At 43.5% G+C, this 15,398-nt stretch overlaps 1 protein-coding gene across 1 annotated transcript; it reads right to left on the reverse strand.

Annotated features, from left to right (window-relative positions):
* Positions 1–3,022: 3,022 nt before the first annotated feature.
* On the reverse strand, positions 3,023–10,869 carry LOC141041419 (disease resistance protein RGA5-like). Its single transcript, XM_073507566.1, has 7 exons — positions 10,803–10,869; positions 10,457–10,750; positions 8,110–8,407; positions 7,883–7,915; positions 7,564–7,831; positions 7,288–7,458; positions 3,023–6,959 (listed from the first exon to the last, which is right to left on the reverse strand). Exons 1-7 carry the CDS (start codon positions 10,867–10,869, stop codon positions 6,168–6,170), a joined length of 1,923 nt encoding a protein of 640 aa, XP_073363667.1. The 3' UTR covers positions 3,023–6,167.
* Between the last annotated feature and the right edge of the window lie 4,529 nt (positions 10,870–15,398).

The raw sequence follows: 15,398 nt of genomic DNA on the forward strand, positions 1-15,398 counted from the left end.
TGTGTGCCGGACTCGTCGTCAATGAAGCCTGGTTCAGGGGCTACTGAGGGAGTCCTGGATTAGGGGGTGTCCGGATAGCCGGACTATACCTTCAGCCGGACTCGTGGACTATGAAGATACAATATTGAAGACTTCGTCCCGTGTCCGGATGGGACTTTCCTTGGCGTGGAAGGCAAGCTTGGCGATGCGGATATTCAGATCTCCTACCATTGTAACCGACTTTGTGTAACCCTAACCCTCTTTGATGTCTATATAAACCGGAGGGTTTTAGTCCGTAGGACAACCTCAACATACAACAATCATACCATAGGCTAGCTTCTAGGGTTTAGCCTCCTTGATCTCGTGGTAGATCTACTCTTGTACTACCCATATCATCAATATTAATCAAGCAGGACGTAGGGTTTTACCTCCATCAAGAGGGCCCGAACCTGGGTAAAACATTGTGTCCCTCGTCTCCTGTTACCATCCGCCTAGACGCACAGTTCGGGACCCCCTACCCGAGATCCGCCGGTTTTGACACCGACAACAACTTTAATTCTATCGATTATATATATTTTATACAAAGTCGGAATGATTGGATAAACCTTTTTTTAATAAAATCCCTAAAAAAAGAAGTTTTACCTCTCATTTGTATTTTTGGATTTATCCTTTGATGGGTGGTTGCCATAATGGCAAAAATTACCGAGGAAAGGACAGTCCTGTTGTTTTTATTAAAGATTCTTATTCTAGAATTTTCTATTCATGAAGCCTAATCACAATCTAGACATCACTATCAAGATATTTTCGGGACATAAATTCATACCAAAAATGTATAAACTCTATTTATGTAAGTATCACCAATGAATCCATCAAAACATTCAAGACTGTATTTTTTGTCCTTATTTTCTCTCATATATGGGATTGGATTTAAATCTTTAAGGTGAAATGTGTCAGAACTATCTAATGTCACTTATATTACAAACACGATTAGATTGTGCACAGTGGATGCATATTTTAAACGACGAACATTACAAATGTAACATGAGTTTGTTATTAATATTTAACAACGTTATCACATCATGTTGTCATAAGTTATTAAACTATATTAGCTCTGAATGTGATATGATAAAAATGAGTTAAAAATAAGCATAAAGGTTTAGTATAAACATGTTCAAATTCTGGCTTCTCAACCTCACAACCCATTTTTGGATTTATCCTTTGATAGGTGGGTGCCATAATGGCAAAAATTACCTAGGAAAGGACAATCCTGTTGATTTTATTAAAAATTCTTATTCTAGAATTTACTATTCAAGAAGCCTAATCATAATCAAGACATCACTATCAGGATATTTTTGAGACCATAAATTCATACCAAAAATGTATAAACTCTATTTATGCAAGTATCACCAATGAATCCATGAAAACATTCAAGACTGTATTTTTTGTTCTTATTTTATCTCATATATGGGATTGGATTTAAATCTTTAAGGTGTAATCTGTCAAAACTATCTAATGTCACTTATATTACAAAGACGATTAGATTGTGCACAGTGGATGCATATTTTAAACGACGAACATTACAAATGAAACATGAGTTTGTTATTAATATTTAACAAAGTTATCACATCATGTTGTCATAAGTTATTAAAACTATATTAGCTCTGAATGTGATATGATAAAAATGAGTTTAAAATAAGCATAAAGGTTTAGTATAAAGATGTTCAAATTGTGGCTCCTCAACCTCACAAACCATTTTTTATACGAAGCCATATCCATGTTCTGGACTTGGCTATGGAGGGAGTGGATGAAGTCCTGGGATGTCGCCAAGGAAAAAAACGAAATAAGAAGAGGGTTTTTAGTGCTGCTGCAATGCATAACAAAGAATAGCCAAGAACAACTCCCAATAATAAACAGACAACAAGAACAAATAAGCACACGAGTTCAGGTGTGACGATTCCAAACTCTTGGTGGGCACGACCATAGCAAGCAGGCCTCGTCGCTGGTGCTCGCGCATGCCGCTCACGTCGCCAAAGCACCTCGCCCCCGCTGGTCTTATGACCTATATCGTAAAGTTTCTTCCTAGCCCGAGCTCCGTGGTGCCTCTTATCTGGCCCGTTAGTTTGCTTTGAGATTTGTGCAGAGAAGGAGCACTATAAGCCACACAGCTGTTCGCTAATGACAGCATGCACGGGAACGTACTGACTCGACCCGTCCTTTCGCTGCCGCTTGCATGCAGTACCGTAGTCACATGGGTTTGCCAGAGCACAAGTAAAGAGAGAGAATCTGCTGCATGCAAGTTTTAAAGAGAGAAACAGAGTGCCGTTGTGCAAAGTTTTTATAGAAAATTACTCCCTCTGTTCCGAAATAATTGTCGCCGGTGAAATCCAGTACAAGTTCTGCCACGTTACGAAATTAACGCACTTTCTCATTTTACCCTCGCGTCGCTCGTTGCTCTCCACTCAGTCGTCGCTCTCTTCGCCCTCTCTCCTCCCCTTTGCCTCTCTTCTGCCACCACCTCGAGCACCTCGCCCACCGCGCCAGCCACCACCACGCCGGCCAGGCGGCCACGATCTCTCCCCGTCGCTGCCATCTTTCTTTTGGCTCCACTCACCCCTCGTCCACTCGCACCCCCGCTTCACTCACACCCGACATCCGAGGTCAAAGTTTAGATTTTTGCTCCGGCGGTGAGCTTCTTGGCGATGGAGACGCTGGATCCGTGTGTGCTTGCTCTGGATCTGGCGACGGAGGCGGTGGATGCGACGTCTGGAGGACACATGGGCGGCGGCCTGCTCACCGAGGGCGAGCCTGGTGGCGGCGTGGATGGCGACCGAGGAGGCGGTGTACGAGCTGCGGTAGGCCGCGCTGGTGGAGGACCTGTAGGGGCGGCGGGCGCGGGAGGCCGAGGCGGGCAGGCGTCGCCAGTGGCGGGACGAGCAACTCGAGCAGTAGGGCGACGCCAAGCTCGGCTGGGGACTCCTGGGCGATGCCTACGACCGCTGCAGCGAGGTCTACGCCGAGTACGCCGCCTTCTACCTGGGTGAGCCCATCACACCCTGTCCGTCAATCACTACTCTGTAACTCTGCTGACAGTAGCTAAAGATCTCAACACATTCGGTCCAAAATTGCAAAGAGTAATTTATTGTAGGATCAACTACTCCCACTACCTAAGCAGCAGCTCTTTTGCTCCAGAATCCTCACGAGAGGATGACTATTTAGTCAGGCAACCAGCCTGAAGCTACTGTAGATATCTGAATATTTGGCTACTGCAAACGGAATACTCTAACCATTAAATGTTTGCTCTTGTAGTACTCCAACCAGCCTAAAGCTACAAGAATCTTACCAACAACTGTAGTGCTCCAGCCTGAAGCTATTCTGTAGGCCTGAAGCTACAAAATTTTGTTTCCTTGGCAAAAACTTCAGTTTACAAAATTTTGCAATACTGTTTTGGTTGCAGTGGTTTTTCAGTAGCTTGTTAACTTGCTGATGCTTTCTTAATTCTGTTAATTCTGTGCAGCTGCTCCACTGAAAATTCTTAGTGTATCTTATGCTTAGTGTTAATTCTTTGCAGCTACTCCACTGAACTACAGTACTGATGTACTGCTTGAACTACTGCAGTATTGCTTCCAATACAGCGGTATTGGAGTATTGCTTCCAAATACTAGAGTAGCAAGTGCAGCAGTAGTGTACTGCTCTTGTTTAGTAGTGTAGGAATTTAGTGTTCTTCTCTTCTCTATTCTCTTGTCTTCTCTTCTCCTCTTGTTCAGTAGTGTACTGCTCTTGTTCAGTAGTGTACATTATCATGATCATAAACTGAAACATTTCTTAACTGATTTACTCCCTATTGTTAGCATTGATGCTTTCTTCAAAATTATGAGAAATTAAGATGCATCATACACTTAAAACTTATTTACTCCCTACTGTCAATTGTTGTCTGTTTATTGTCAAAGCATGAATTAGTTTCTTAGGTTAATGAAGCATTACCCGCCATAGTTTTCTGTATCTTAATTATCTCTAAACATTTTTGCTTGAAAACTGAATGTGTACAAAGGACAGCTTGCCGATGGACAGTTTGTGGCAGTGAAGAGGTTAACTGAAACCTTTTCAGTTCATTTAAATTAACTGAGATTTTTCTACTCATTTGCCTGTTTAAGATGCATCATTAAGTAGCAGCAGGAGTAGTTTTGCCTGTATAAGATGCATCATTAAGTAGCAGCAGGAGTAGTTTTGCCTGTATAAGATGCATCATTAAGCAACAAGAGTATTACTTTAATTTAAATTAATTGAAACATTTTCTGTTAATTAAGATGCATCATTAAGCAGCAGGAGTACTCATTTGTACTGTACGTGTGTACTCATTTAGCTGGAGCATATCAGTAGTGTACTCAGAAGTAATCTTGCATTGTCTTGATCTGTTTTGTAGCCAACTTTGAAGAAGATGTTCAGACCCATGTAGAATGATGTTCATATTACTCCTGTAGACAAGCACTGATGTAGACATGAATTAGTAATAGAGACCCATGTACTCCTTGTATTCATGTGTACAGTAAGAAGAAGATAGTGCGCCTTGCCAGCTGCTCTTTTCTTTGCTTTACCTCAGGATAACACACTAAGATTTTCAGAATGTGAATAATACAACAGCCATTGTGAAATTGGAAGCACATTTTCTTTTCTTGGCTATGACTGTAAATTGAAAGTGCCATTGCTAACTAACCAAAGCCAGCCATGTTTAAAGAATAAATGTAGGCTGAACACAACCAAAGCAAGCCATGTTTAATTAGCCATATTTGGATGTCAGATGTAAAATGTGGGTTGCAGGCTGCACACTGGACATGTTGCAGCACATGCACTTGCCTGCTTTATTTGTCTCCTTTGTTTCATTTAACTCCTGATTTTCAAATTCTAGTGATTCCTCAAATTTTGCAGTATTGTTTAACTGAATCAATATTGTGCAGTTAGTTTCTGTAAATTGAGGCGAGGAGTACCTGCCTGGAGTGTTGTGTGTGGTGAGGACCAGGCGGGGGCGCAACGAGGATCAGGCTGGGCAGCGGGGCGAGGACCAAGCTAGGGCGGCGGCGACTAGACTGGGGCGGAGGAGGAGGTTGGGCCTGCTGCTGGCGACGGGGACAAGCATCTGGACAACAGGGGGAGCCTGGCGGAGGGTCCTGCTGGTGGAGGGTGCAGGAGGAGGAGGGGCCTGCTGCTGGCGACGGTGACTGCTGCTGAAGGGCGGCGGAGGAGGAGGGGCCTGCTGCTGGCGACGGGGACGAGCAGCTGGACGACAGGGAGGAGCGTGGCGAAGGCTCCTGCTGGTGCAGAACGGAGGAGGAGGGGCCTGCTGCTGGCCTGGATGAGCAGCTGGAGGAGGTGGAGGGCGGAGGAAGAGGAGGCGAGCGCGGGCCTAGAGGAAGGCAACGAGGAAGACGACGATCTGTTTTAAGGGGTAGTTTTGTATTTTCCCTCGTTTTCACCTGGTCGGAGAAATCCCCCAGCGACAATTATTTCGGAACAGAGGGAGTAAAAGAGAGTTGCATGCATGGGTCGATAGAGAGAGAAAAAGGAAGAGAAAAGACTAGTATGCACCGGTTGTCCGAGGAGGCCTATGTAACCTTGTGCCATAAACAGTAGTAGCTCCATGTTTTCTTATTCCCTAACGGCGCATGGCAGCAGAGAGACGCAACTAAGCTAACACATAAAGGATATCTTGTTCTCTTTAATCCTTTTTTTATGCAGAGGAACAGTATTCAGCATTATATGCAATAGGCCTGAGAGCTTGTGCATAGAGTTTTTTATTTGTGTTGAACTGTAGCGGTCATAGTGCTGCATGGCTTTTTCACCCGTCGCTGTCATGAGCCTGTAAGCTTGTGAACAAATTACTCTGACAACATGCAAAACTGCTCAGCCCCTGCGTGAATCTCTAGGAACAGCAGGTCCAACGAACGGCGTAGATAGAGGATACCGTGTAGCTCGTCCTACAAAAAACTGCTCTCGACCTATATTTTTGTTTTCTTATGCCAAATTTGCATATTGAATCAATATGAATGTAATTGTTTGTATACCAAATGTAATTTTTTTTGAAACTATCGTAAGATTAGCTCGGGTGAAGAATAACTGAACCCTTGGTGATGAATAGTATTACTAGTGTTTCAAATGCATAAATAAGTATCATAATACGATAAAATTATATAAGGTTAAAAAGAATATAGGCAAACATATACTTCCATTAATTGCATATACGGTTTAGAAATATACACAAAGGTAATACATGTTGCTCGAAAGTGTGACCAAGTACTTGCGTCAACTTCACCTTCTTTTTCTGTGAATGTTAGTATGGGCCTGTTTTGATTCATCTTGACCTCTTTCTGAACAGCATATTTCACCTTTTGAGTCTCAGTGTCTTCTTTGTTGAAGGGGAACTCGACAACAATATGTTCAAGCAAAGAGAGATTCTCTATACCAAGTACAAGATCACCAAACTGAAGCAATGTGTCATGCACATTATATAAAACTAACAGGAGGGTATGTAGACTTTGCATGGCTACCCGTGCAAACTTCAACTCCACGGTGTCACCCTTGACAGTAAACCTCTTTAGACACCGAAATGGATAAGCATCTTCGAGGACCAACCGTTTGTCTCCACCCTGTGTTGGTTTCTCCACTTGTATGTACAGTTCACTGAGAGATGCTATGTTCCCAAGTACTTGAATGCCCTCTTCTCCCAGTGTTTCAAGTGCAATATTTGGAGAGAAGAGGAAAGACATGGAGCACATCCACCTAGGCATTGCACAAGTGATGCTATCAGCCACATAGAATAACAACAGTTGGGTTAGTTCAATAAAGGTTGACGGGAGCTCTTCTTCTATATTAGTGTACCTAATGTCCAGCAGTTGTAGAAATCGCAGATTCCCAGTAACTTTTGGGATCTTGGTGATAGATGTACCCATTAAACTCAGATACCTCAAGTGAAACAAACTGCATATATCCTTCCAATTATTATTGTCCACTTCCCTGCGGTAACTTAAATCGAATGCAGGTCTAGACAGAAAATCGGCGGATCTTACTTGGTAGATACTCTGGTCTAGCCACAGTAAGTGACCTCACATGGGTCAAGCCCATGGTTGACAGCTGATTAGCAACTTCTCGAATGCAGGTCTAGACAGAAAATCGGCGGATCTTACTTGGTAGATACTCTGGTTGCGGACCACCTATTGTTGTCAGGAAATTCTCCTCATTTGATAAGGAAATGATGAGGTCACGCACCATATCGTGTCTACGACAAGAGCACATTTTATTTGCATTGTCAAATTTTACAGGTTGGACCAAGCTTTTATTAATGAGCTCATCCAAGTAATCGCCTCCTACTTCATACAAGCTCTTCCCCTGTTCTTTTTTCACAAAACCTTCTCCCACCCATTTCCATATCTGCTGTTCTGTTTCAATCTCATAATCCTCTGGGTATAGACTAAGATGCAGTAAAAAAGTCTTCTAGGGTGGAGGTAGGTTAGAGTAACTGACATATAATATCCTTCTCATGTTCTTCACATCATCATGACTATTGTCTAGCCCTGAACTGATAGATTTCTGCACCTTGGACCAATACTCAAGTGTATGTGCTCGTCCCTTTTTGTTGGACAGCAAGCTACCTATCGTAAGTATAGCTAGCGGCACACCCCCACATTTTTTTAGAATGTTCTCAGATACTTCAAAAAATTGATTAGGTGGTGACTTGTCCCCCATATCATATATTCTTTGATAGAACAACTTTATTGAGTCCACAGCAGAAAGAGGATTCAGCCGATAGACACCATCAGCTTGCTGGGCAACATCAAGGATGCGGGTTGTTGTGATTACTCTGCTTCCATATTCATTCTCAATCAACGCAAATTTGATGTTTTCCCACACAGACGTATCCCATATGTCGTGAATAACAATCATGTACCTTCAATTAATACCAAAACACATATATTATAAGGCTATTTAAGTTCTCATACATTGAGAAGAATTGAGCTACTTAATTAAGTGTAACTTAAATGGCAAAGGAAATAGAAAACTTAGTTCTGCACTATTGCAGTTTCCTTTTAACATCCATGGCTGAAACATTTCGGAGGGAGGGGGGCATATGCACATACGTACCTCTTGTTTTCAAGAAATATTCTTATTTCACGGATGAGCTGCTCTTCACCCCACGATGCCTCACTGGTGTTTTGGATCCTCTGCTTGTCAAGTTGATGGAGCAAGCTCTTGAAAATCTGCTCCATGTTAGGATTAAGAGACACGAAAATAAAAGTTGAACAATCAAATTGCCGTTCTTGGTTATCTTCTTGCACTTTCAGCTTCTCATAGACTACATTAGCCAGGGTTGTCTTGCCTAATCCACCAGATCCAACAATGGAGACCACCTTCAGTTGTTTCTCGGAAACCTCGTCTCCCTCTGTTAGGCAACCGGGCCCCCGACAGCGGTCGGGCTCACGACAGCGACCGGGCCAGCGCAGATTCGCCTGGCGCGCCTGGTGCACCCGACGGTGGATCGCCCTCGGGATCCGCCTCTACCAGACCTGCACACCCAGGCGGATTGGGCGGATCTTCTGCAGCGCCAACTCCTGTAGCGCGTTCTACACGTGTTGGTACACGTCTACAAACAGGAAAAATTAATCCTGTCAATTACAAAAATATTCTTAAATTCGGGCTGACATGTTCTACTGATGTACCACATTCTATTGAAGGGGCGCTGAATGATGCTAAGTGGAGAAAAGCCATGGAAGAAGAACACAAGGCCTTGAGGAAGAATGAGACTTGGCACTTGGTTCCACCGGGTCAAGGTAAAAATTTGATAGATTGCAAATGGGTATACAAAGTTAAAAGAAAGGCTAATGGCACTATTGACCGGTATAAGGCTAGGTTAGTAGCTAAAGGTTTCAAACAGAGATAAGGGATAGATTATGAGGACACGTTTAGTCCTGTTGTCAAGGCTGCTACTATCAGGCTTGTGTTGTGTATTGCTGTCTCTAGGAATTGGTGCTTCAGGAAATTGGACATACAGAATGCGTTTTTACATGGTATTCTGGAAGAGGAGGTTTACATGAAACAACCACCTGGGTTTGAAAGCAAGCATGCACCTTTCCATGTGTGCAAGCTTGATAAAGCTCTGTATGGTCTGAAGCAGGCCCCGAGAGTGTGGTACTCATGATTGAGTGCAAAATTGCAAAATATTGGTTTTGTTCCATCCAAGTCAGATACCTCATTGTTTATTTACAATAGGTCTAATATCACAATGTTCATGCTCATATATGTTGATGATATTATTGTCACCAGCTCGTCCAGTGAAGCAGTGATAGCACTTCTGAAGGACTTGGGCTCAGAGTTTGCTCTCAAGGACTTGGGAGATCTGAGTTTCTTCTTAGGGATTGAAGTCAAGAAAACTGATAATGGTATAGTCCTCTCTCAAGAAAAATACGCAACTGATCTTTTGAAAAGAGTTGGCATGCAGAATTGCAAACCCTCTCCAACTCCGTTATCTAGTTCAGAAAAACTATCTTTGCATGAAGGAGAACTTCCATGTCAGGAGGATGGCACTCAATACAGGAGTATGATTGGTGCACTTCAGTATTTAACCCTTACTAGACCTGATATCTCTTTTGCTGTGAACAAAGTTTGTCAGTTTCTACATGCACCTACCACCTTACATTGGTCTGCTGCAAACCGTATTCTGAGGTATGTGAAGAATACAGTAAGTGTTGGTTTAACATTCAGTAAATCTCAGTCTACTCTTGTTAGTGCTTTCACTGATGCTGATTGGGCTGGAGACCCAGATGACAGAAGGTCAACAGGTGGCTTTGCAATATGTGTTGGTCAAAATCTAATATCATGGTGTGCTAAGAAACAAGTCACAGTCTCTCGGTCTAGTACAGAGGGTGAGTATAAAGCTCTAGCTAATGCTACTGCAGAAATCATTTGGGTACAGTCCATGCTAAAGGAACTTGGAGTGCCACAGGTATAAGTTCCTTGTCTTTGGTGTGATAATTTGGGAGCCACATATCTTTCTGCAAATCTTGTTTTTCATGCCAGAACCAAAAACATTGAGATAGATTTCCACTTTGTTAGAGAGCGTGTTGCTAACAAGAAGTTGGACATTCGGTTTATTTATTCAAAAGATCAAGTTGCAGATGGCTTCACAAAGGCTTTGCCTACACGGAGCTTTGAAGAATTCAAGCGTAATCTCAACTTGGCCAAGTTGTGATTATGGGGCGTGTTAAAGTTAATATTCGCAGCTATATCTCTAGGCGTTACGCATGTATCTTTCTGTTATGTTTCTATCTTATGTAGGTGGTTGAATAGATTCTATTTCCACCTCTCTTGTTCTCCAAGAATGTAATTCAAACAGATGTATGCACCTATGGGATAAGCCCCATCAATCTATAAATACACGCGGCCCTCAAACGAGGGTGATACACTTCCTCCTATCAATTTCTACACCTATTACGCCGCTCACTGACCTCCTTGATGCGGCTCTTGATGTCTTTGATATTGATGCCAATCTTGTGGAGAATCTTGACCTTAGTCAGCAGGCTGAGGCTCTTATCAATGAAATTCCTGAAGCTATGGGACTTCTCTGGTCGGCCATGGGATTCGATGCGCACCATGAACTTGTCGATGCTATGTTCCAGGTCATATGACAAGTCCCTCATAGCCTTGGCCCAAACCTTGACTTGATTGTCCGGTTGCTGGTCGATTGGCGCCTCAGAAATACTGAGGAGAGCTGTTTCCATGCTCTCCTCTCGGCTTGGAGGAACATGATCTTGCCCCTCACACCCCTCTAAAGGTTGTACTCTTTGTGATTAGGCCGGATAGCTTGGGCAGGAGGGTGCCCATCGCTCCAATCACCGCCTGGGCCATGCTCAACATCTCAGCCGTCTGCTAGTGTTTGCGGAAACAGCGAGGGAGGGTGGTGGCGATCTGCTGCGTTGATGAAGAACTTCGACTTGCACTACATTTCCTAAAAACGCGTAACATGATTAGTCAGCAACATGAAGTCAAAACTTCGGTAGAAATTCAGAATGATGTCAAAAAGACAAACCTCGATGAAATGAGAAAGAGTCAGGGATGGAGACATGTCTTGAATTAAGAGAGAGTTGGAGAGTGAAGCAGTGAGCGTACTGAAGGGGAAATTATTTTGTTGAAAAGCTGATGGGGAAATTATGGGGAACTAGAAGCTTGGTCTTTAGTTACATAGTAGCAAATAAACAACAATCTGAAAGAAAGAAAATATGATTGGTAAATGAATAGGTTGAGAAAGCAATGATTTCAAGATAGTCGTCACATGATAGACTGTAACATCCCAACTTTCCCTATGATAAATGAATGAGGTAACCTTTAAGAATAAATATCCTTTTCCTATGATAAATGATCTGTTTGACCAGTTGGAGGGAGCTACTGTGTTTTCTAAGATTGACCTTCATTCTGGTTATCATCAATTGAAGATTCATGAGCAAGATATTCCAAAGACTAGTTTTACTACAAGGTATGGGTTGTATGAATATACTGTTATGTCATTTGATTGACTAATGCTCCTGCATACTTCATGAATATGACGAACAAGGTGTTTATGGAGTTCTTGGATAAATTTTTGGTTGTTTTCATTGATGATATATTGGTATTCTCCAAGAATAAGCAAGAGCATGAGGTGCATCTGCGTTTGGTATTGGAGAAATTGAGGGAACATCAATTGTATGCCAAGTTCAACAAATGTGAGTTTTGGCTGGATGAGGTAGCATTCCTTGGACATGTTGTGTCAGGTAATGGAGTTGCAGTTGATCCATCTAAGGTTGCTGCAGTTACGGAGTGGGAGACGCCCACGACAGTTGGAGAGATTCGCAGCTTTTTGAGCCTTGCGGGTTGTTACAGGAGGTTTATTGAGAACTTCTCCAAAATTGCAAAGCCTATGACTGAATTGTTGAAGAAGGAGAAGAAGTTTGTTTGGACTGATGAATGTGAAGCCAGCTTTGAGGAATTGAAGAAGCGTTTGGTTACGGCACCAGTTTTAACTCTGCCAGACATACATAAGGACTTCCAGGTATATTGTGATGCTTCTCGTCAAGGACTTGGGAGTGTTTTGACGCAGGAAGGTAAAATTGTTTCATATGCTTCACGTAAGCTTAAGAATCATGAGCATAATTATCCTACACATGATTTGGAGTTAGCCTTAGTTGTGCATGCCTTGAAAACTTGGAGGCCATATCTTATTGGTAATCATTGTGATATATTTACTGATCATAAGAGCTTGAAGTATATATATTTTTACTCAGAAGGATTTGAACCTCAGGCAGAGGAGATGGTTGGAGCTTATTAAGGATTATGATTTGAATGTGCAGTATCATCCTGGTAAGGCTAATGTTGTTGCTGATGCGTTGAGTCATAGGAGCCATGCTAATGAAATTAATATTGATAATATGCCATCGGAGTTATGTGAGCAGTTCAGGAATCTCAGGTTGGAGATGGTTCCTAAGGGATATTTAGCAACACTTGAGGTAGAGCCTACTTTGCTTGACAGGATCAGAGAAGCTCAAAAGGGTGATAAGGAGATCGCTGAGATAAAAGAGAACATGGTTAAAGGTAAGGCAGAAGGTTTCCATGAGGATGAACATGGAGCCATATGGTTTGAGAAGCGTATTTGTGTACCTCAAGATGCAGATATCAGGAAGTTGATTCTTCAGGAGGCGCATGATTCACCTTATTCTATTCACCCAGGTAATACTAAGATGTATTTGGATTTGAGGGAAAGATTTTGGTGGCCTAGCCTGAAGAGGGAAATTGCTAGATATATTGCAACATGTGATGTGTGCCAAAGAGTTAAAGCAGAACATCAGAGACCAGCAGGTTTGTTACAACCATTGCCTATACCTTATTGGAAGTGGGATGAGATTGGTATGGACTTCATTACAGGTCTTCCCAGGACTCGGTCAGGTTATGATTCTATTTGGGTAGTTGTTGATCGTTTGACTAAAGTCGCTCACTTCATCCCGGTAAAGAGAACTTGTACCAGTGCTCAGCTAGCAAAGATTTATATGTCTAAAATTGTTTGTCTGCATGGAGTTCCAAGGAAGGTAGTGTCTGATAGAGGTACTCAGTTCACATCCAAATTTTGGCGTTAGTTGCATGAATCCTTGGGCACCAGGCTGGAGTTCAGTACAGCTTTCCATCCACAGACAGATGGGCAGACAGAGAGGGTAAATCAGATTTTGGAGGATATGTTGAGAGCTTGTGCTTTGGACTACGGGTCTAGTTGGGATGTTAATTTACCTTATGCAGAGTTCTCATATAATAACAGTTATCAGGCTAGTTTGAAGATGGCACCGTTTGAGGTATTGTATGGCAGAAAGTGCAGGACACCGTTGATGTGGGATGAGGCTGGAGAGCGTCAATTCTTTGGACCAGACTTGATCAGAGATGCTGAGGAGAAGGTCAAGTTGATTCGTGATAGACTGAAGATATCGCAGTCCAGACAGAAGAGTTATGCAGATGCAAAACGTAAGGAGGTGACATATGAGGTAGGAGACCGTGCATATCTTCGAGTTTCACCACTTCATGGAATTAAGAGGTTTGGAATCAAGGGTAAGTTAGCACCACGTTTTGTGGGACCTTACAAGATCTTGGAGCGTAGAGGAGAGGTAGCTTATTAGCTAGAGTTGCCAGAATCCTTGTCAGGAGTTCACGATGTGTTTCATATATCTGAGTTGAAGAAGTGCCATGCAGAGATGATGGATGTTCCGTTGAGGGACACGGTGCCACTTGAGGCAATTCAGTTGGAGAGTGATTTGACATATGAGGAGAAGCCTATTCAGATTCTGGAGACAACAGAGAGAGTTGATCGCACCAAGACAATTAAGTTATGCAAGGTTCAGTGGGATCATCATACAGAGGATGAAGCTACCTAGGAACGAGAGGAAGATCTCAAGCAGGATCACCCACACCTATTTGCTAGCCAGCCCGAATCTCGAGGGCGAGATTCATCTTAAGGGGGGTAGGTTTGTAACATCCCAATTTTCCCTAAATTAGGATGTTATTAGATCATTCATATGCATATCATATTTCTATTGCACTATTTGTCTTTATGCAATATTTCAAATCATTATGCAACCAAAGGCAATTTATTGGAGCGGAGATAACATGACTTCTCCCCTGTTTTAAAAATGTTCATAATGTGCATAATATTATTTCCAGTTCATATAATATGTTCTGGTAATTTTTTTAAGCTCGAAAATATTTTATTTGTGTGTTATTTTACTGTTTGTGTGGCCTTTTGCATCAAAATGAACTTCTAAAATTGCATTAGGTGAGGAACTAGTGTTCCTGTAGTGTGTATTAGCAGTATAGATTTTACTGTGTGTCTACATATTTTTATTTAGTTTTTATACTGTTGTTTTAGGTTTAGTTATTTACTATTGTAGTTTTTGTTAAAGAGAAAAAAAAAGGCAGCACGCAGCACAGCGCAGCGCCGCACCGCGGCCTAGCAAGCTAGCTAGCGAGCGGCCCAGCCAGCCGCCCCAGCAGAGCACCGCGCGCAGCCGCAGCCCACCTAACCGCCCGAAGCGGGACACCCTCGCTCTTTGCCGCTGACCAGCGGGCCCCGCACTGCGCCCCTGCTCGTCTCCTTCCCCGAGCCGGACTGGAGCGCACCGTACACGCGATCGAGGCCGAGCCGGATCGACCCGATTCCCTGGTCCACCCCGAGCACCCTGGAGACGCCACGCGCAAGCTAAACCCTATGGGAACCCGACCGCAGCCTCCCCTCGTCCTCCTTCGACCACACGAAGCCGCTGGGGCGATTTGGATCTCGCACCGGAGCTCCGCTGTCCGCCGTCTTCGCCGGAGGATTCCATCGCCGTAAGGGCACTTGAAGCCGCTCCAATTGTCACCGTTCGAACCCCCTCTCGACACCGCTCTCGCTGACTCCTTCTCGTGGCCATAAACGCAGCAGGGGGCGAGGAACAAGCTCGACCGCCGCCGCCGGAGCCACCGCGTTCAGGTCTTCACGGCCGCTGGCACAGTCCGCCTCGCCGCCGTCCGACACCACCACCGCCTCTGCCAATCACCGCCGCACCCATCCTTCGCTTCGTATTCGCCGGAGCATCGTCGGAGGAGCGCCGCCGCCGACGCCCGAGGCAGCCGCCGCCATCCTCTGTTTCTGGTGAGCACACGTGCCCAGCCAATCACGTGCTGCCATGTGGCAACCAGCTACAGTACACGCACGACTGTGCAGGAGTTTTCTGTTTTCTTTTGTTTTATTTTCAGATTTTAACTCTAACTTCAATTAGCTATAACTTCTATTCTGTATATCCAATTTAGGTAATTCTTTTTCCTATGATCTCACAAACATCAGCCCTTCATGACAGTACCAACTTTGCACATGTTTGCACTTTTCAAAT

This window comes from Aegilops tauschii, chromosome 2, assembly GCF_002575655.3.
Source record: "Aegilops tauschii subsp. strangulata cultivar AL8/78 chromosome 2, Aet v6.0, whole genome shotgun sequence".
In the NCBI taxonomy this organism is placed as follows: domain Eukaryota; kingdom Viridiplantae; phylum Streptophyta; class Magnoliopsida; order Poales; family Poaceae; genus Aegilops; species Aegilops tauschii.

Bases quoted from the DNA above. Each gene is read 5' to 3' on its own strand.
- LOC141041419 (XM_073507566.1), bottom strand. From the start codon at position 10,869: ATGGCCCAGGCGGTGATTGGAGCGATGGGCACCCTCCTGCCCAAGCTA. The intron at 8,408-10,456 runs GTAATAGGTGTA...GTTGCCTAACAG, and splicing joins CAAGGAGGTCAGTGAGCGGC to AGGGAGACGAGGTTTCCGAG. The intron at 6,960-7,287 runs GTAAAATTTGAC...AATAATTGGAAG, and splicing joins ATAAAAGCTTGGTCCAACCT to GATATATGCAGTTTGTTTCA.